This window comes from Bemisia tabaci, chromosome 6 (genome assembly GCF_918797505.1).
Source record: "Bemisia tabaci chromosome 6, PGI_BMITA_v3".
NCBI classification, from domain to species: domain Eukaryota; kingdom Metazoa; phylum Arthropoda; class Insecta; order Hemiptera; family Aleyrodidae; genus Bemisia; species Bemisia tabaci.
Window position 1 is genome coordinate 45,591,302 of NC_092798.1, and position 22,621 is coordinate 45,613,922.

The 22,621-nt window shown below is 38.0% G+C and overlaps 1 protein-coding gene across 2 annotated transcripts in view; it reads right to left on the reverse strand.

Moving 5' to 3' along the window:
- LOC109031673 (uncharacterized) overlaps positions 1–22,621 on the reverse strand; it is a 306,459-nt gene that overhangs the window by 2,820 nt on the left and 281,018 nt on the right. Inside the window, exons 3-13 of one of the 2 annotated variants that reach the window (XM_019043332.2) lie at positions 15,150–15,251; positions 13,999–14,127; positions 11,736–12,062; positions 10,592–10,854; positions 9,867–9,984; positions 8,886–9,042; positions 6,497–6,791; positions 5,569–5,732; positions 4,864–4,954; positions 2,450–3,851; positions 1,636–1,756 (exon numbers count right to left, since the gene is read on the reverse strand). In XM_019043332.2, coding sequence (XP_018898877.2) covers positions 1,636–1,756; positions 2,450–3,851; positions 4,864–4,954; positions 5,569–5,732; positions 6,497–6,791; positions 8,886–9,042; positions 9,867–9,984; positions 10,592–10,854; positions 11,736–12,062; positions 13,999–14,127; positions 15,150–15,251 — 3,169 coding nt within the window. Of the gene's footprint in view, positions 1–1,635; positions 1,757–2,449; positions 3,852–4,863; positions 4,955–5,568; positions 5,733–6,496; positions 6,792–8,885; positions 9,043–9,866; positions 9,985–10,591; positions 10,855–11,735; positions 12,063–12,663; positions 12,813–13,998; positions 14,128–15,149; positions 15,252–22,621 lie in introns of those variants that run through there. The other variant, XM_072301688.1, reaches the window with a different exon arrangement.

Consider the following 22,621-nt stretch of genomic DNA (forward strand, 5'->3'; position numbering starts at 1 on the left):
TTTGACTGTTATTAGATCAGATTGAATGTTCAAACTGAGCAAAATGCTTTATTAGGGACTCTTGAGGGTCGCTGAGTTCAGAAATTACCGATACTTCCAAAAAATTCACGTTTTTTAAATTGCAGCTTCGGACAGGACCACTGAGCGGCCGGTCGGCGCTCAGTGGGCCTCTAAAATAGCGCTGCGGAGCTGTAATTTTAAAAACGTAAATTATTTGGAAGTATCTGTAATTTCTGGACTCAGCGACCCTCAAGAGTCCCTAATAAAGCATTTTGCTCAGTTTGAACATTCAATCTGATCTAATAACAGTCAAATCCGACTTTTTTGCACGCGAAAATCGGTCGGCGCGCGTTGAGCGGAAACTTCAATCGATCATAACTCCGGAACCGTTTGGTTCCCCAGCTTAATGGACCACTCGTTGGATGCGGAAAAAGACGAACAATTTAAAAAACTGGTTTTGGTTCAAATAAAAAATTGAGATCTTTGTAAATTTTTCGTTTTAAAGAAATTTTCTAGACCTAAAAACTGGAAAAAAGCACATATGTTGACTTAAAAATGTGATATCGGGATTTTGACCTTTAGAATCTTAAAGTATGCAATTTTAGACGATTTTTCGTCCAAACCGGACCTCAATATCTCTCTTTGTTCAAGAGATATCGAGGTTCACAGGTTTTGACTTCCACCCCCCCTAGCTCCCCCCCAAAATTTTTTGGGGGTCTGAAAATTTGGGAAAAGAAGCGCTCAAGTATGAGTAATCAATAGAGAAAGTCTGAAGAACTTCCAGACGGGGGGCGAAAAAAGCCGTTTTTGCATCAAGCTCTTTAATTTGGTCAAAATGAAACCTCAAACTGAACCTAGCTTGGGCTCCATATTGGTTTTGGCAATACAGCAATTCAAATTAAACATTTTTAGCACAAGTACACAGCGAGACGTCAGATCTGTCTTTTTTCCAGTCAAGTCTTCTTGGGGATTTTCTCTCAGTCATTTCTTTGGACTCCGCTTGATCACATCCACTGACCCCGAAAGTGACTGTCTGACTAAACTTCCAAGTTATTTTTCTCTTTGTTTCCACCTGAATCTCATCTCACTATTTTATGCCCAGGGATGTTTATTATCACTTTTTATTTTAATGTTCCTCCCACTTTTTCTCATGTCATCATTTTCTAAAAACCTGTAAATCGAATTTGCTTGTAACAGGCCAACAGAAAAGTATTTGACAGTCTCTTTATTTTCCTGTAAATTTTAAGCACACCTTTTTCAACTTTAATGTTTCTCAATTGCAATTTGATTTAGTTTGATCATTTTTGCTCTCCCACACTATTTCAGGAGGTGTACATTTTAAAATGCTCTGGGCCCACAGAGTGGTGAGTTAGTCGGAATATCATCTGACTACCCACTCTGCCAGTGATAGATTTGCCTCCATGTAAAATATCTGCAAAGCTCTGAGGATATTTTACACAGAGCCAGGTTTTCATTTGACAGAAGGAGGTTCTGTCTCTCTCTTTGTTTTCTCACTCCTTCTTAGCAGAGATGAATCTCTTAAATCGAATTGTCTAAACTTCCATTCCCTTCTTAATGGCTCTCTGTTGCGACTGTATAAAGCTTGACTTTGATAAAAAATAATGCAGTGGGTACCTGAAACCCTCTGGTGTGTCAGAGGAACTATGAGAGGACAATGATAGAGTCTCGATGTAATCACTCATATCTGAAGTTCCACTACTTGTACTACGTGAGTCAGTATAGACAGGAACACACTCTGAAAAGATTAAAATAGCAAATCAAATTAACGAACGTTAGTTGCATTACTGTTATACACCACAAGAAATTGCTTCCAATTTAAATTTATAAAATTTATAGATATGTAAAAAAACTAAAATTAGGGATAAAATTGCTAAAACTTTAACTTAACAGAGAGTCCGCTGCCCTCCCTCTTCTGCGGCGATAGTGCCACTATCATTATCATTTTTAAAAAAAAACTGTTTAAAACTAAAATTAGATGTTGAGTTATGAATGAATCACAGAAGTTAAATCAAATGTTAGGGCAAGGAGAGGGAGCTTCATCTTTTTACCTGCAACAGGCATTTCCAGAAATTAACAGTCGCCCTCTCATCATCAGTTGCCTTCAAGAATACGAGTCAATCAATCTATTCCATGTAATTAATTCAGGTGATGTTAGATTGATTTTTCATTAAAAACCTAAGTAAAGAAATTTGATGAAAAATGTATACTTTTAAGGATTTGTAATTAATTTTTCACTAGGCAATCAAGTTAATTTACTCATTGAATGGATCTAGTGTCATTGATCATGCTTGTTATTCTGTAAAGATATTTTTTAAATGAAAATCACCCACATTTCGCTGCAATGCATCTCATATTCACTCTCCTTCTCACTAAGGACAACATATCGTATCTCACTGTAAAAACATAATACAAAACATGAGGTATTTACCTTTGGAAGATTCTAATTTTGGAACACAAACAGGAATCTCGGCCTCAGCAGAGGAAGATTTGGCAGGTACCTTTTCTTTTTGAAATTCAAACATCAACTCTCCTAACGGGTCCTGGGACTTGGACTTTCTTGGTAAGGAAGCATGCAGACAAGTCGAGTGGCCAACAAGTCCTTGACTCATCGCAATGTTATGCTGTCTGGTCGACCTTGAGGTAGTTGTGGGAAGCTCAAAATCTGTGAAATCGCTTCCTCGTTGCTTCAATGAGCCTGTAGAGACTCCTGAATCATTCGAACTTGAGGAATCTCTGTTGTTTCCTGGTTTGCAAGGCACGCTCGAAGATCTCCGGATGTGTACCGTTTGAGACTGTGAGTCATCGACAGTGTCACGGACTAATGTTTGCAACGAACTATCGCTGTCACTTGACAGTGCCTTTTTATCATTCTCAACAGTACTTACAATTCTTTGGCTTGAAAGAGAGTCGATAGAAGAGTTCTGACTACTGGCAGTATGTGTGGGTGTTGCGGACGAGAGGCGTTCTGATATACACTCGAGGTCCGTTGGATGCCGCGTCGACTCAGCAGAATTGGATCTCTTCCTATCTACTGAATGCCTCCTCAAGTACGGGCTGGTGCATGCAGATGCTGGCCGATTGATACCCAACATAGCTGAGCCAGGTATCCTCACAAAGTCTGATTCTGTTCTCCGACGACACTTATCGAAGTTCGGACCGTACAGACTTGGAATGCTGGCTGAGCGTTCATGGTTCCTCTCGTTATTTAATTTGAGCTTAAGCAGCTCATTCTTGCTCAGACAACTAAGATTTGAGATGGGTGACATTGGCAAGTATCCTAAGAAATGTTGAGGTGGTCTTGAAGGATTGTCAGTCAATGTCTGGTTTTGAACACCACCAGGCTCCATTACGAGGTAATCCTCGTGACCTTTGCCGTTCATCTTATTCTGATCGCTAAAGTTTGAGTTAGGTGTGCAGGCGTGTCCACATTTCTGACAGAAGTTTGCTCCGATATCATTCGATCCGTTGAGACTAGTTCTGTATTTTTCACTCGAGTTACTCTGAGCTGATTCTGTTCCGTCACCTAGAACTTTTTCTCTCAACTGTTTTGAATTCTCATAATATTCTAAAGACTGTTCAAATTCAAAATTTTGGTAATTTGAAGTACACGACGGTTTTTCAGAGGAGCAGGATTTGTTATTTTTGGCATCTATGTTCATGTAATTGTTGCTAGTTTCATGGTTTACCGCTGTCTCTTCTGTTTTTGAATTTTCACTATTTAGCTCTTGGGCATACTTGGTTTTCATTGCTTTATTTACAGTTGCATAAATTGCTAGTTCTCCAGACTGTTGGTTCACAACAGGCATTTTGCCTTCTCCACTCAATTTTACCTGTAAAACAGAGGAGAAACATTTTGTTATCAATCACAATTCAATCCAAAACTGATAAAGAAACGTAACACTAAATTTGGATTGTATTTGAGGATGGTTCCGATAGAGGAGTCCATAATAACAGTTCAGCTATGCATATTTCTGTAAGCAGCAGCTATAAACGGCAGCATAGCTGCGACAAGAGCTATCCCTTGTTCCAATAAAACAACCGATAGAACCAACTCCATGTTGTATGGGTCCTAATTCCTCTGAAACCCTCCTCGATTTTAATCGCTCATTATTGAGGAACATGAAGTTATGGATGTATGCTAAGGCTAAAAAAAAACGATTGCTATAACTGGATTGAGTTTTAAAGGGAGGAGTCAAGTCTTACAGCAAATGTATGGAGTGCTCGTGCCTTACTCAAACAAACTCTAGAGGCAACAGCATGCATTTAGTTCCTTTCTATAAATTAATCTGGCTCTCTTTACATCAAAAAGAGGGGAATGAAATTATTAACAATTGAATAAATAATTATTTTTGCAGCAAATTTGATTTTCTTGGTTGAAAATAAACAAACAAAACTCTTACAGTATATTGAACATGCAATTTGTTAACAAAAGCTTTTCTTCATGAGAAATAAATATTTTTTTAAGAAAAGCAGACCTCTTGTTTCCCAAAAAACTCAGTTCCTTTTTGCTGAACTCAGTCTAATTTTAAAGGATGAATGAAACTTTCATTTGTGATTGATTCATATTCACTTTAGTAAAAGCTGAAAATGTATGTAATTATGTGCTCTAAAATGAAAAAAAATTTTGTCTCAACGGTAAATTTTTCCACGATTTTAATTTGTCTTTCAAAATATATTGCTATGTGTAACAGCTAAAAGCCTCTTTTGAATAAGATATTTGGAGTGAATTAGTTTTGAAAACTTAAAGCATACACAAAAAATCGTGAAAGGAAAGTATGTTTAAAGAATTTTCCGACTCAATTCTTCTGCATCTTCTAGGTGCTTAAAAGGAGGGGTACTTACTCTCTGAATTGTGTTGTTAGGGACACAAATTCCGTTTTCCACCGAGCAATAGTGAGATGGCGTACTTGAATTGCTTTGATCAAGAATTTTTCTGAGAAAAATAAAAAAAAAACACAATAACAATTACCAAGAGATACTAAGGGATGAGTTCATCATAGCCATTGAAATTATTAAAATGAGAGAAAAGTACATAAGTCAGGGGAACATAATGTACATCTGAAAACAAAGAAGGACAGAAAGTGCTTAAACCCTAAAATGAAGATTAAACTTCGTGTTCCTGTAAGTTATTAATTAAAAGGAACTTCTCCAACGGACCCTCAGTTTGTAATTTCCTGAGATTGGCATTGCAAACGGCTGACAATGTCACTTTATTTTAGTTCTGTCTTACAACTACAGTGTGTGTTCCTCCAAGCGCAAAGAATCATCAAATCATATCGTTGTTCTTGTTCTCGATCCAAGGAATTGCTTCACGGATCGTTGTGGAACTTTTACAGTTCAATATACTTTCCCGTAATAGATTATGCAAATCTCAAAATTACCGAATTTTTAGTGGAATAGTTTTGTGAATTTAAAAGGTTGTACTAGATGCAGTGAACATTTTTTCTTGAGGGTTTATTACAGCTTCAAATAATAACAAAAACAGCTCTGAGTATATCTGATTTATAAGGGGTCCAGAATGAAAATTGGGTAAAAAGAGAAACGCACCTCTCACTTCCTGATGAGGTTTGGTTTAGGGCTACTGGTATAGGTGGTGTGTCATAGTTGTCAAACACACGACTAGTTTCCAGGGCAGATTTTATACTGCGCGGCATATCATACAAATCACCATTTTTGTGAGAGTTGGGTATTCGGTTCATCCGAGAGGTATCCTGTAAAAAATTGAGGAAAAATATTTTAGGACAAATATTTGAGACGTAATTTCAGCACAAGTTTTATACTAAAATTTAAGAGCTAAATTAAGTTCTTGGATATTATTTAAGTGATTATGGTGAATGCTTTTATACTTATATTTTGTAAAGAGTAAGTGACAGTGACCTGTGGCACATGAACATAAGGATTATATTCATCTAAATTGGACAGTAAAGACATTTAATTTCACAGAGGCTTTTCTGAATTAGATATACTGTTAAGCGCAGATTCCTCCTTCAGCGAGAAATAATCTATCTGAAAAATTGAGCTGGAAAAGGACTAAAAAATAAGGGTATGCTATTATATTAGAAACTCTCATTGCAAGATCAAAATTTAAAGAAATTTCAATTTAAATAGATCATGTAGTTGCTGAGGTAGCCACTTGAGCAAAAAGTGATGGTGACCCTTCAATATTTGGTGGTAGATAGTATGTACATTTATTATTTTTGCTACTTGTCATCCTTCACAATTTCTAAAAAAGTTACTGCAAAATTTTGCTCTGAAGAATTCCAAAAAAGTATTTTTTGCTACATTTCTTATATTCACATTACTGTTTGATGAGAATTCATTCATACTTTGACGATCTATCAAAGATCATAAAGTCAGGGTTGCCACAAAATTTGGAAAATGAAATTCCCTGACATTTCCCGGTTTTCCCTGACTGTGGCAACCCTGTACAGTGACTGAAAATTCACAAAAAAGGGATAGAAATTAATGAACTTACCTGTGAGTTGCAGCAGAAGTTCAAAGTTTTTGGCACATCGTAGTTATTGTAAGGATTATTTGAGAAGACAACTGAGCAAGATGGGCACTGATGGACATTGGTCGATGAGGTACTAATATTGGGAGGTTGATATGTTGAGGCTACCGTTACCGGTAGAGGCATTGGAGGTTTTCTGAGTTTCTTCTTGATTGGGGATGATTGATTACTATTGGCTTGTACACTGAGTTGAGCTGGCTTTGGAGGCCGAACGGGCGGACAGCAGTGGCAATGATCCATGGAGGGAGGTAAACTAGATCTGTAAAAAAGTTCATACACGAATGAAAAACAACTTAATCAGCCAAAATTCACATAGTAAAATAACAACTTAATTTGGGGAAAAGTCTGCAAAAAAAACCAACAAAGGATAAACAAAAAACCGGAACGTTTCAGAATATTAACATTTCCATTTTCAACTGGAAAAATAAAAATGAGCCGTCGATTTGCTGTTATTGCGAGACCGAGACTGATTACAAGGTAAACAGACTCTGCATAGAGCAGCAAAACCAAAGCACGCAAGACAAAGATTACGAAGGATGGAAATTTAATTACCAGCTCCCTCTCAGAAAAAAACTGGTGATAAGAAGCACAAAGACCTTCAACATCAGCGCGGTAATTACAAAGTTTGTCCCTGCGCTTCAAGATGTTCATCATTTTGAGGAGAAAATGAGAAGGATTTCATACACGAGTGAGGATATGAAATCTCAGACGGAACTCATGGTTCCAAAAAATTAATTTGATTTTGTCAAGTTCATTTTCAGTAATGTGATTCGTCTAAATTTAAATTGAGCGAATGATTGGTGAAACCGATTTTGCCGCAACTAGACAAATTTTTAAAGAGAATAATTTTCGTCCGATTGGGTGGAAAAGTTTGAATTCAATTCTTCACTGAAATACACTTCTTTTTCTCTTTATTATATTCGAGTATTAGTTTACTCGTTTAATTACTTGGTTTATTCAATCTTCCTTTCACACTTTATTCATACTCTCATTCATATATTACAGGAGACCAGAAATGCACTTCTCAGCGTCTTGAAGAATGAGTTGTGAGCCATTCAGATTCGTTGAACCAATAGAGGGCACAAACTTGAATTTATCTACTCTGAACATGGCAGATAAGGATAATGTTGATTTTTTTTGCACGATCAACCTGTGTTGACTTTTCAGCTAACTATCACCAATTTTCTGAGTAAAGCAGAACAAGTTTCTCTTGTACAAAGAAATATTGCATTTTGCTGACAATTTCTGCACAAAAAAAATGCTGTTAGGAGCAACACAAATTATGCTCCGTCAGGAAGGCAGTTTTGGACACATAGAAAACCTTTTCTGATTTACTCAGAAGATCAGCGCATGTTGGCTGAAATACCAACTTTGTCTGTATGACTTTTCCAATAAAGCCTCTTATTAGCTGACAGATTACTATTTCTAATCACTATTTTTAGTATTATTATGAGTTGAGTATTTCAACTCATTTAGGATTGTGTCATGGTATTTGTTGCAATTCCACTCGGCAAAAACAAGTTAGATCCTTAATTATCTTTAACAAATCAAAGCACAAGTCTCAAGAGTTAACATACATATCGACAGTGTAAGTCGGCAATCACATAACTCGGTTTGTGAAGTTGCAGACTTCCTGTCATACTTTATTTTTTAAACAGAAAACTACTTAACAGCAATTCTTTAGAGCTGCCGTGATTTTCCTTCTTTGTGCGAAGAAAATTCGGCAAAAACTTCAAGGAATGATGTCAATTTGCTCTCCTTCAAAAAAAATAACTTAGAGGCGGAGATTTTCAGGTACCGCAAACGCGTTCTGTGATTGCTGACTTACACCGTCCTTAGGTTAGGGAAGCATTCCACTCTTGCGTACGGCATGTCTACCTGCATAAAACAGCTGCTCTACATAAAATGTTTAAAAACTTGCATACTGAACTGCCAAGGTAGCAGTGATCATGAAAAATAGCAATTTTATCAGTTAATTATCGCAATTATATCAATGGCAATATATCGAGATATTATTGCATTAAAAATTGCAATATATGGCGATTAAATCGCTACGTATTGCAATTTTTTGTTCGATAAAATCGTGATCAATTTTTGTCGATAAAATTGAGATTAAATTGCCATTTATCGCGATTTTCATTTTGAAAATATCGCAATCAATTGTCAGGCAATAAATGCGCGATTTTATTGCGATAAGATTGAGGATACTCACTCAAATGTTGATAATCCAGGCGATTTTATCAGCGATAAAGTCGCAATATACAGCAATTTTTCCGTTGAGGAATGCTACTTGGGTGGTGCACTTAAAATGCACTTATTCTACAGTGATTAGCTTTGATGGAATGTCACTTACAATGGATGAGGTTGATGTTCACGTGTCGGAACAGATGTGGCTAGATTTCGTAACGAAGTTCTCGGCACAGAATATTCCATGCCACTACCGCTTCCACTCCCGCTACCCCCACTTGTGCTACTGTCTTGAGAGTACACACTCAGGTGCCTACAATTCACTAAAAAATAAATAAAAACACTAACAATCAGTACTTCGAGAGGTGATAAACACTGAAAAACAGCCCCAATAGCATGGACTGTCAAATTTGATCTTCAAAAAATGCAAAACAAACTTCAATCATGTCTTGCTGTCTTGTTTTCAAAAGGGAATGAGCAGTAGAACATTACGTATGTTGCAGGCAACTGGTAAATTCAGGCATTTTGTCAAATGCCTGGGCAAATAGTCAAATATTCCAACTTAGTTTGAAATTATGATTATTTTCCTAATTTTACAGAAAATAATTCATTGCTTATGTGAAAAAACATTCTAAGTAAAAATGTGCATCATACAATAGTATTTTAAACAATTTTTAGCTTCTGAGCAGCCATTTATCTTGAAATTTTCAGCATGTCATAATTACAGAATTTTCGGAATTTCAACATTTGCAAATATGAGAAGCAATTGAAGAGGAAGAGACAAAAAGAGTTCGTCGGTTTCATGAGTTATTCTTCCAAAAATATTGAAAACCGTCAAAATTTAACTATCTGCCTAGGCATTTGACAAAATGCCTGATTTCACTATTTGCCTGCGATATGTCCATAAAACTGCAATTTCGAGAGAGGTTATAACAAGAACGACTGTATTGAAACATACAAAATAGGATTCTACTCGTACATCTGGCAATTCTTATGTAAACTTTTTGTAAAGTACGGGGAAAAAATGTACGAAAAACGATTAGACAAATTTCTTTTTAAAGTCTAAAAATTGTTAAGTGATGCTAGAGCAAAATGCAAACTTAACTGCAAAACTTGCTTTAAAAGAAATATAGTTGAATGAAAATACCTGAGTTTTCCATAGTCCAGGCAGGGCTGAAAGCTGTCGTAGCAGTGGACGATCTAGACATCATACCTAATTTACTAATACAGCTAGCGCATCTTCCCAGGGTATTTTCACCACATTCCTGCATAGAAAAAGATATAATAAAGAAACATAGACATAAAAAAATGTTACATTCTTCTTTGTAGAGATGTACCCTTAGAGTTCATTATGCTACAATATTTTTGATGAGTCTTAATTTTTTGCCATGCTAATCGTTAAAAGATTGATGCGTTAATCAGAGCTGGTTAGTTAAAACATGCACTGTGAAAATTATCTACCACAGATCTCAATGGGGAGATTGTATTTCAAGGGAGTTGAAAGATTACATTGAGCCTTTCTCCAAATTCAATTAAATTTCAAAAAAATTATCAATTTCTATTAAAGACTGAAATTAAATGAAAACTATTCCCTCCATACACTTGGAATTTTTCACTGTTAGAATGCGGTAAAAAAAAAACCATTTAGGTAGAAGAAAATCCCCTTTCACTTGGCCTGCTCGCAACAGGACTGGTCGGTGGTCAAAAAGTCTCTACACTCCTGCTATGTTTAATTTCCATTTGAAAAAATAACACCATCATTTAAGAGTAAAAAAATTAGTATGATAGTACGAAGAAAAATCTTCTGCTAATTTTCTGGGAAAAAAGTACTGAAGCTATAGAGTTTGGAGTTGATTAAAAAAAAATGAATACCGGTATGTTTGGGGCAGGACCGTACTCTCCAACAGAGGCAGTATCTGCGTAATCACAACTTCCGGGTCTCGTTTCTGAGGAAGGCCAACCAAGAAGGTCCTCTGCACTTTGCCGACTCATCGAGAAACTTGTTCCATCATCATTTATCCTTTGGTTTGAGTCTAAGACACTGATTCGTTGGCTAGTGTATGATTCGGAGCAACTGAAGTCGGGAGTCCTTGTTCCTGCTCGAGAGTTCATCATTTTTCTAGGACTATCCATGACTGGAATAAAAGGAGAGCAAATTACAGAATTAGTCGTTTAACATAAAGAGACTTACTTATGTTCACTATGCTTGTGGATTGGATACAATAAAAAGAACGAAGGGTTATGCTAATTCCAACAGATAAGAAATTGCTACCTATTTATTTAATTGATTAAGTTAGAGATCTTGGCAGATTTTGAATTTTAGCCAAAAAGGGACAATAATCCTTGCACATGCCCAATGAATAATTCGAAACCAAAAAATTAGCAAAAATCAGAGTGATGAAAGCAGGATTCTTATTGAAAAAGCCATTGCATTTGATATAACAATGTAAATCTGTTGTGAATGCAACTTTTATCCCCGAGAAGAATCAAACTTTCATTTCTCTGAGTTTTGCAAACATTTACTTAGGGTGTGAATGATTTTCTCAGTTCATACCTACGCAGGAACCATAGTCTTTTTTACTGCTAAAAAGTCAAAATATGCTGAGATTATTTACTTAATCGATGCAATACACCTATCGCACGCCACTTTAACCACGCCAAGAACGTAGGACGAGTCATCTTGAAAGTTTCTGTTCATTCGTTTCTTAAAGAGATTCATGAAAATTCACTGAAATGTTTAATAGAAGAGTGCACTTGCTGATGAATGAAGAATAAAGTTGTCAAGAAAAATTTTGCAGCTTTGCAATGGAATCTAAATTTATTGCATCAAAAATATGTTTCAAAATTGAATCTTCTGCCTATTCATATGCGCTTTCGATAAGAATTGCACAGAAACTTGGCACAGAATCATTCTTTATGAATAATTTATTCTTGACATACTCACCCAGTAGAAATAAATAAACAAACCAAGCAAAGCCTATCAAAATTAAGAAAAATTAGGTGCAGCCATTTTTACCTGACATGTTTCGGGCAACAGGCCTCCTCCTGGTGGACAGTTTATTTTCTGCCGCTGCCTGCATTGTTTGAGTGATCTGTTCTCCTTGATCGCTCAGAAGAACATAGAGTCCCTCGCCTCGGCCGCATTGTGAGCCGCCTTCAAAGCAAAATCTATTTTCTACAACTCCGTACCGACGGAGGTGGCTGATGTTCCAACAGCCTGCTAGCCGTGGAGGAACACCTGTGGTCAGACAGAATCGTAAATCCTGAACATGCAGTCTTGCTGGACCAGGGCTTATTTTGGCTTTTGCTGGAGCTGATGCCAGTTGAATTAGGAACTGGACATCTGAAAAATAAAAAAACCCGTAAAGAATGAGTACACATGAGGGTTTGTAACCTGGTATTTTATCATTAAATTTGTTGTGTGTTTGATTGATTATACATATTTTGACGGTGTAAGTCAGCAATCACAAAACTTCAAAGAATGATGTCAATTAGTTCTCCTTTAAAAAAATAACGCATCTAGAGGTGGAGATTTTCAGACACCACAGACGAGTTATATGATTGCCGACTTACACCGTCGATTTACTCATAGAATTACTCACTAAAATGAATACATTGTGCATAAATCGGATAAACGTAGTTAGGTAAGAATGTGCCAAAAGGAGGCGATTTGTGTAATGAAGGCAACCAGTGAGTTCAGGGCTGAAATCATCCCGCATCATTTTTCAACTCCAAAAGTTTATTCCTCCTTAATTTAAATACGATAGATTTATTTGGAGGTAAAGTATCTATGTCTATACATATATGAGATGTAAATACTACAGCCAGCTGTGGTATGATGATTATGAGGGAAGAAATTAAGTAAACTACATTTGATTTGATTGATGAACCAATTTTTTGACCAATCTGCATGTCACATTTGAAAAATTAAACATTAAACATACCGAAAATTTACGTTCTTCAGATGTTTGCTTAAATTTAAATGATGATATAACATCTTAACACCCTTGATTTCACACATTATTTGATCAACCAAGAAATCTGCGTCGAAACAATCAAGAGAAAAATCACCATTGCTTCGTTTGTTTTACAACCAACGCTCCATGCCGCCCGTGAGCGCTCGCGTCGCGTGCTGCGCATGCGCCATGAGCACTACGCAATTCATGAATGAAGCATTCAAAACAGAACGGACCAATAAGAGGCCAAGAAATCGTCATCGTACTCATCGTAGTACTACACGTAGTATTTTGTAGTGAGTGTTGCCAGATCGAATGAGCGAATGACGGTAAAAGCTTTCTAGCCCGTAAAACATGATGATATACCCGCGATTTGAATGGGAATTTCGCATTTTCTCGTCTTGCGCGCTACAGTGGCACGAAAATTAACTAAACCCCGCGGATGAAAGCGGTTTTCGTCGAAATCTGAAAATATTGTTTTCTGATTCCAATTGACGCTAACAGCTTATTGTTAGCTGAAAATTTTCTGGATTTGAAATAAATAATGCATCTTGTCACTAGGAAATTTTCTTGGTATCAACTTGGCAGCAGCGATTTGAGAAAATACCGCTAAAATTAAATGGACTGAGTTAAGCAGAAAGGAACCAACCCACATTTTGGAAAAAAATGAGTTATGAGTGGTTTTTAACTCAACCACTGTTCTACTATCCATCGCCAAAAATTCAAAGTTTTTGTTGGAGCAAATTTTTCAGAAAGTGAACTTGAAGTTTATCTTTTACATTGATTTTTATTCAGGAGCTAAACTTTAAACCTCTTTTTCTCGGTTCGATCCCGATGTGGCTTGGTTCCTTCCTGTTTAACTCCGTCCAAATGAAACCCGCCAAGTTTGAAATCACGCAAGTATGATGGAGGGTCCGTAACCGGCAGAATCTGATTTTTGGTGATAGAGTAGGTACACTCTTAAGTTGACGCACTACTGAAGTGCGACAGAAGATCAGCTAACTACGCATTGAAAGTAAATCCAAGAATCAAGTAATGGATTTTCTATTGCACTCTAAAAGCGCGAGAACTTACTTGACGTGGGCTCCAATATTTACGCTCTTCATTCTGAACGTGAGAAAAATTTGAATCTGAGAAGAAAACTTGAAATTAACGTAATTGTCTACTTACGGAACATGTAATATTGCGGCATGAAGAAAAATTTAATGAAATTGATTTTCTATCTTTCTTTCTTTTTTAAAATACCAATTTCACAGTAAGTCTATAAGTTTGGCTGTTTTATCAGAAATTTAAAATTTTGCGGATAAATTGGAAGTTGCTCACCTTCTCCTAGGTTACTGGCAACTTTGACCTGCCACTGAATGAGCCTCTCCCTCGTGTCGAACGCAAGAACAACGATCACATCTTGACAGATTATCGCAAACGTATTAGATTCTTTGTCGAGCGTGAAACCTGGGAACAAAATAAGGGAAAAATATGGGAAACGGGCTACAACTATTAAAAAATGTATCAAATCGTTGTTTCCTGGACGAAAGAACGTAACTTCATTCCAATGTTGCCAGATTTTCCCTCGCAAATCGCCTATTAATCACGAGAATTTTGGGCATTTCTGACTGAAAATATCATTGATTTTTTTCTAGATTCCAAGCAAAAAACAGAGATATTTTGGATACAAATTGCTTAAGTACATTTTTGTAAAAAAAAGGAATTTTTTGAGGCAATTTGGCAACTTTGCAATGGAGTTACGTTCCTTCGTGCGGGAGACGACGAAATGTGCCAACATATTATTGAACAAATACATCGATGCGTGACCGTGCATAGGAACCTCAATACAAATGAACTGCGTTTAGCAGAAAGGAACCAAGTCACAGCTATTTCCAAATTAAACTTTTTATTTTGGTGTGTGTGTGTCGCACTAGGTGGTTTTAAAATTTCGAAGGAAGCGGGCAAGTTAATTTTTTACCAGAGAACATTTGTGCGGATTCCTTAGAAAATTTTCAGTAATTTGCTTCAAACTATGCAGAAACTTCACTGAAATTTGCTCAAAAATCTGCACAACCCTTTTTTGGCAAGAAATTAAATCGCCCAATGAAATTTGGCAGTAGCTGATGTGGCTTGGTACCTTTCTGCTTAACGCGGTCTATTTGTGCAACCCGGTTAATTCAATATACTTATCGCTGCTTTGTTTTTCTACCTCTAATTTTTTCTCTCCTCCGTTTACACGTATTTTTATTTTTCTCTCATTTTAGCACCCTTGTGACGATGGGGCATGGAGCAGTCGCTCCTCATACCCCACTCAAAACCAGCCCTGCTTCTCCAAAAAGTGTGCAAAAAGATCATCAGCCTATCATGAGAACAGTAAAGATTTAAAAAAAGAAAATTACAACGCTGCAGACCCAGATAAGGAGTTTGGTACTTTCACCGTTGATATGGAAAGAGAAGGAAACAGAAAGTATGATGAACTGAAGATTTACCAGATTCTACTCCTAGGAAGTACTGCAACGACAGGGACGCTTTGGTCTGACCCTGCTTGTATCGATCCCGACTATCACGGTAAAGTTGTAAGTGTAAGCAGTCTGAAACAATAAAACAAATGCAAAAATATATTATTATGAAGAATAAAAATTAAAGAGGAAAATGCGTTTGGAAACATTTGATTCTTAGGCATAAATAGGTATCTCTTTTTGGCGATGAAAACACGTATCTTACCTGCGACGTTTCAAAACCTTTGCGGACATTTTATTTTATTTTTTTTTTTTTAAAAAAAGAGAAAACTTAGTTTCTCATAGAGCATCAATGGCCATAGTGCAAGTATTTTCATTGCGGTGTTTCAAAACTTACGCTCATATTTTCTTTGCTCAAAGAAAAGCAAGCCAACTTCATAGGTCGTTTACTCAGAATATTCTGCTAACAGAAAATAATGAGGGAAGTTTTCAGTGTGACCAGTTTTCCAAAGAAGCAACCAAGTCTGAAAGGAAGTCTTCAACATCACAAAAGGAGATACGAGGTTTCGCACTTAAACCATCGACATTCTATAAGAGAGAGTAAAAATTTCAACAATAAAAATATTCATCAGTTTTCCGTCGAAATATGAAATGCGAAAGTAAAGTCTGCAACATCGCGAGTCAAAATACGCGTTCTTCGACTTTTCCCGTCGTATTTGTTCGCAAAAGATATGTAAGAGACTCTGAATTTTTTTAAAAATCTGCAACCATGTTGGAGGCCAGGGAGTCCCTCAGAATCAAAGTGGGTAAAGTTCAATGCAACACCAAGCCCGTGGGCAAGGTTTCTCTCGAGACTGAAACGAGCTCGTAAAAGTCACAAAAGCACGAGGGTGACTTTCATCGGACACGCAGTATTGCCAAATTAGTCTGCAAATACACGCAAATTTCAAGTACATTTAACTTTGCGAATGAAATCCTAAATAAAAAAGCTTGAAAATTCTAAAATTTCCCAGAAACTTCGTATTCTGGCGGGAAAAAAATGGCGACTCCCAAAGATTCATATACGGCGCCTTTCCTCACCACAGCAGGAAACAGTGGCGAGGCATGGCTGTTCGATTTTCGATATTTCCCTATTCGAAGCTATGGTAAAGAATCGATTATTAAGATGTTCGTCGCGAACGCCCTATCTATTGATCCTTTTTCATTGGTTTAAGTGGCAGATCAATCTATACATCATGAAACGCGCCACGCCATTGGCAGGAGAGGGGAAAGCGGTAGCTAACGCCGTTTCAAGGAAGCTGCCTTAAGTTGATTCTAGAACACTGTTTTCCCTGCTTTCACTAGAATAATCAATTCTAGTCAAGGCAGCCTACATCGATATAAATCGATTGATCTTCATAAGTTTAAACGGACGAATTCCAGAATTACGAACCGACGAACATGGCAAACCGGGTGCATTTGAAAACGTGCCCGCAGGCACCCCACCCTCGACCTACCGTGTTTAACATTTTAACATCTAACGTCCGCAACATCATTTATTGATGGCGGCTCCCCTGATTCCCTCTCTTTGTTTCTGATGGGTCTCCCTGCAAATTTCATGCTTGTTTTGCTTCGCGCAAGGCCTTTTCCCCTTCAGGTATTTGAACGCCGCTTACCGTTGACCACACTACTGTGCTACTAAGGAAGAACGCCTTATGAAGATTCAAGAGTTGCCAAATTTCCTTCGATAAAATGTTTATTTTTGAGGAAAGTTATGAATATTTTTCCTTGAAATTTTCAGGAACTTTAGGTGAAATCGCGAACAAAATTGGAGGAAAAATATTCGTAAATTTTACCGAATATTCGTGATTTACTAAAGGAAATTTGGCAACGCCTGAAGGTTTATACGGCATTTTTCCTTAGCACGGCAGAATACGTACCGTCTTGCTTCTGCCGAAGCGAAGCCCCGCGAAGAATCGATTGTTTTGCACACATGTAAATGGAGGAAACACAGTGTTGCCGATTTTTAAGAATCACCAATGCTTTTCAGTGACGTAGCGTGTTTTGCGATCTCTCGATATTTCCTCATTTGAAGCTGTGATAGATAATCGATTATTAAGGTGTTCGCTGCGAACACGCTGCTTGTCGATACTTCTCCATAGGTTTAAATGACCGATCGATCGATATATCGCAAAGTACGCCCGCCACTTCTGCTTTTAGCTCAAGCGCAAGCTGCAGCAAACCCGACAAAAGACAGGATTCCACATCATATCGAACAATTTATCACAAGAGCAGCATACTCGGAGGGGGAGTGTGTAAGCACGGTGTGGCGGTGGGCGAGGGAGGGGGGGGGGGGGTTGGATCCGTCATTCGAAGACGTCGCATGACTGCGCAGCAAAATGAGCGCTAATATTGTACTTAGCTCCGAGTCGCAGAAATGACGTTCGTTAAAATTTCGTCTCGGTGACGGCGGAGTGAGAAAGCTCCCGTCTCGACTGTTGAGCCGGTGACAAAAACTCCCGGGCCCAGGGAAAACGGAGTATCAACATCCCGACGTTGCCAAATTTCCGTCGATAAAATATTTACTTTTAAGGGAAAGTGAGAATATGTGAATGGGTCAGTGAAACCTCCAAAAGTCAAGTTTCGAGAAAGCACCGATGGCTGAAGTGCGGAACGTACCTCCGTTTGCGACGTTGCAGTCTTCCTGTCACACTTTATTTTTTCGTTGGAAAGCTAGTCGACGCACTTTCATTCAGACTTCATTGATTTTTAATCTCTGTTAGTGGGATATTATGTATAAAAGTTAGCTTGTTTCTTCTCGAAAAAATACAGGAGCAGTCACTGAAAATTTGGCGGCCAAATAACTTGTGTACTTGCGAGTAAAATTCTCTGTAAAGTTGGTTGATATCACCAGCTTCTCAGAAAATTAGTATTTCACAGGAAAGTTTGGCAACATCTGAAAGCTCATACGGCGTTCTTCTTTGGCACGTCAGAGAAGGAAACGCAGCGCGCCACGGAAAACGTGTGGCAATATAATGAAAATCTTTATTCGGTCCTCAGCGAGCAGTGCGCTTTTCGCTTTTCACTCGATTTCGGATCCGCAATTATTTTCGCCCCCCTTTCGTTTTCACCCTGGTCGTCTTAATGAGCGACGAATTTTCTATGCTTCTCGTCTGGAATTGAGATCAGGTTCAGGTGAGTCGAGTCAAGCTGGAGAACCCTACAAGCAATAAATCTGAAAGAAGTTCGTTAAAAACGTTATGTTCGCAATTCTTGAATTTCCTCCTCTACGTCTACCGTCGTAACCGTCTACGTGAAGAGGTGCCGTGGTTCGAAAACTTTAAAGTGAGTTATTGATATAATACGACGATGAAGTAGTACACGAACATTTTCAGGAAAACCAGTTCAAATATTTCACATTTTTTAATCTAAAATATCTGAAACTTTCAAGGAAAAATAAATGACTTTCCTCCAAAATGGAGATTAAAGGCTCAATTGGAAGAAATTTGGCACCGTTTGAATGATCTTACGACGTTATTTCTCATACCGAACGTATAGTGGTAGAAATTGCACCGGAAAACATTCTCTCACTGCGAGCAAGGCTGGGAAAACGTGAAACTATTGGCAGGCGCAAGGATACAACTATTTCACCTCGAACGATGGTCGGGCGGTATCGTGAAAAATTGAAGGCGATTTGAAAATGTTTCGCGCTCTATTTGGAATGTTTCGATGCTCTATTTTCTCTTAGTCTACCAATTTCAATAACAGCCCGCTGCACTGGTGCTCTAAAATTGGTAAGTTTTACTGGGAAATAGGACTACACTGCCCAATTTGGAACATCTAAATCATAACTGCGAACTCGCCCTGTGCTCAAGAGAACGCACGATGAAAAGATGGGAGAGTTGTAAATTCCACGAACTGATTAAGAATTCGAGAATTGCTACCGAAGCCCCTTTCATCATTGCTCGAATCAATACCAAAGCTGACTCTCGTCGAAATTTACGTCCGAAAAGTAAAACTTTCCGTGGGACGTGCAAAGAGACGAAAAGGCTGCTAAAATTGCGGGTACTACAGAGACGGCAAGTTCGTGTTTTCCGCGGTAGCATTTAAAGAGGGAGGGTGACATTGTTGTAAAATATTTCGATAAAATACTTATTCACGTTAGAAATATTCATAAGAGAACTGTGTCTGATTGTAAGACACACCGTTGCACTCGTAAAGAAAGTATATTCTAAATTTCATTAAGAGGACAGCCACAAAAAACGCCTGCCGATCCTGTGGATGCAACATGCGTTGCAGCAAAACGCATGAGGACACCTTTTCTTCGGTGTTCAAGCTCAGCTCTCGGTTATATTTGAGGAAGGGGGGGGGGGGAGCGAAGAGGAGACAGAAGAAAAAGATAAAAAAGAGAGAAAGAAATACGTGAGGATTCTAAGAAATTTGATAACTGAGATACCTTGGTAACGTATAGCAACCATCTATTTAACATTATGTTGATCAGAACAGAGGCTTTAAAATAAACACGAAGAAACCTTCGTCGGGAAAGATCCCATAATTTTTAATTCTATTCATTCATCCCTTAATCTATTTCCTCCCTCGAATTTACGGCTATCGAGTTTCCGCAAAACAGGGGGGAAAGTTAAAACGATTATGATGGAGGAGACATTAAAATGTTCAAAACTTAAATCAGAGCCTTTGAGGCAGTCGAGTAAAATAAGAGCCTCCGAGGTAAGAGGAGGTGCAGGGAGGATTTTAAACTTTCTTTTTCACCCTCGGCTGACAATGCGTCGCTCTTTTGGCATAAGGGCGTACCTCCAATTTGACAAAAGCCCTAAAAAGCGTGTAATTAAATGGATTTCAAGGCTTCTCGAACGGTGTAGTGTAGATACGTTCAGAGACGCGACAATTCTCGTGACACTGCCGGCAAAGTTGTGGACTTAGACTCTTTAACCCTCTTTGAGAGCTCTATGATACTTCATGGAGAAAATTCTCTGTTGCAAGCACCTGCGAAGGGGTGTTTTTAACGGGGATGAAATAATAAGAATATATAAAGCTTTCTTCGATTTTCTTTAAAATCGGTATCTCAATGCCATATCGACTAATTCGACTTCATTTTGCAATTAGGAACTACAATTTCTGGATCATTTGTAAAAGCACTTGTCTGTTTATGGAAACTTACGGCACATGCGTTGTTTTTAAATTGAGCCAGAAATCGTAGTTCCAAATTACAAAATGTAGCCCAATTATTGTTTCATCAATCGGTCCCGTCTTTGTATCGATATATCGTCACCTTCCGGGCAAAGTATCACAAGCGCCATGCGACGTTTAAAAATTTCCGCCGCCATTTTATTTTTTTACAGAGAAATTGTTCAACGAAGCTGTCCAAAACTTTCACTGAATTTTCTTTGTGCTGCCAATAAAATTCAGTGAAATTTTCAGACAAATTCAACCAGAAATTTCTCTGTAAAAAAATAAAATGGCGGCGGAAATTTTTAAACGTCGCATGGCGCTTGTGATACTTTGTCCGGAAGGTGACGATATGCACTCGTAAAACTGCTCGTGAGATATAATCGATGACCGAAGTACGAGACCACATATCTCCGATTGCGACGTTGCACACTTCCTATCATACTTTAATTTTTCCTTGGAGAACTAGTCAACGTAGTCTCTTGGAAACTTTTTTTTATTTTTCTTCGTTGTTAGCAGATTACTCTGTGTAAATTTCAAGCTACACAAGGTTGAATTATTTCTCTGCAGAAAAATAAACTAGGGGCAGAGCTTTTGAAACACCGCATCCAAGATACGCGGTTCCACACTTTAGCCATCGACGTATGCTTCATAAGGTATGCACTCTGTCCTTTTTCTCAGATTATGGCACTTTCCAGCAGGCTTTGGGATTTTTTGCATCAGTGGCAAGGCGTGCATAATAGATTATCGATTATCGATATCTCCCCATCAGGTATATGTTGAAGAATCGATTATGGAGGTGTTCGCAGTTTATCGATCCTTTTCCTAGGGTTTAAATGATAGATCAATCGCGCTACCACTCCTTTGCCTAATCTTTTGCCTACTCCTTTGCATGCAGCAGCTTAAGGTTTGAACTATGCAACGAAAGGTTGAATGAGGTAATGAAAACCACTCATAAAAGCAAGGTCGGTGCGTTGGCGCTAGAAGCGTGATCAAGAGACTTCGAACGACACCCTTTCGAAGACTGTCACGTAGAACTATTAATTCCCCTCACCTGTCTCCAAGTCGCAAAAATCTCACCGGCAGCGAGACACTCATGAATAAACAAAACAATAAGATTAATACCTCGTAGAACCTGCCGCGAAGATTTAATTACGGTGACAAACCCCATTTGTCAAACGATCCCGAGAATCCTCCCCCTCCCGGATTTCACCCCTTTCAGCTCTCACTCCAGCTAATTTATTAATTAACAGCCCCCCAGACGTCGGGGAAAAATCACCGTTTTTCCCGGGTAAGTCCGTGCGTCTTGGGTGCTTTTTCAGTGAGATTTATGAGCCTTCGGCTCTGTGGCGAGGCGTGAAAGATCGATTATTGATATTTCCCCATTTGATGCCACGGTAAAGAATCGATTACAAGGTGTTCGTTGCGAACACCCTGTTTATCGATCCTTTTTCATAGGTTTAAATAGCAGATCAATCGATATATCGCAAAACATACCACGCCACTGCACCCACTCCGCGTGGTGTCGTGATTTAAAGAAATTCCTCAGCTCTCTTGTGTCCTTTGACACTTTTGCTCGCTGTTGCCAACGCAGACATGTGGAATTTGACGATGAATCTTGTTGATTCAATCCATTTCCTCGATGATTGCCCTTCTAAAACCGGGTATCTAGTTTCTTTTTCATTCTGGGAAACCCTAATGAAATCCTGATTTTTCCTGATTTTTGACTGCTAAATCCTGATTTCATGATTTTTCCAAATCCTGATTTATTTTGCGGGGAATAATTGAAACTTCACAAAATAGCTCGATAAAAAAATCCGATCGGACGGCCGAATTTTCTAAAATCCTGATTTTACGACCGAGTTCTCCTCAAATCCTGATGAAATCGGAATTAAATCCTGATTGACCTCAAATCCTGATCGAATCAGAAAAATCCGGATGCTAGACACCCTGTAAAATGTTAGATAATTTCAGAAATTCTGTTTCAAAAAGTTTTGGGAGAGGTGATATGTTATTAATTTAGGAAACTTTATCGATTTAGTATAATATGCACTTTTTCAACTATCATTTTTAAAAAGGAACGTTATAATTCGATGGTTCGCAACAGCGGTCAAGTAAACGCTTGGTGACCGTTTTGGGCGAGATGCAAGTTTGCAAATGATGTTACAGGCGAAAACAAATATTTCATGATGTAGTAAAACATACAAAAAGGCAAAAAAAATTAAATGTTTTTAAACAATTTTTTTTCGTGGGAAGAGTGATCTATTTCATTATCAATTTTTTCTGATGAAAGGGATGAAGTCACAGCCTATCGTAAAAACTTGGCTACTGATCAA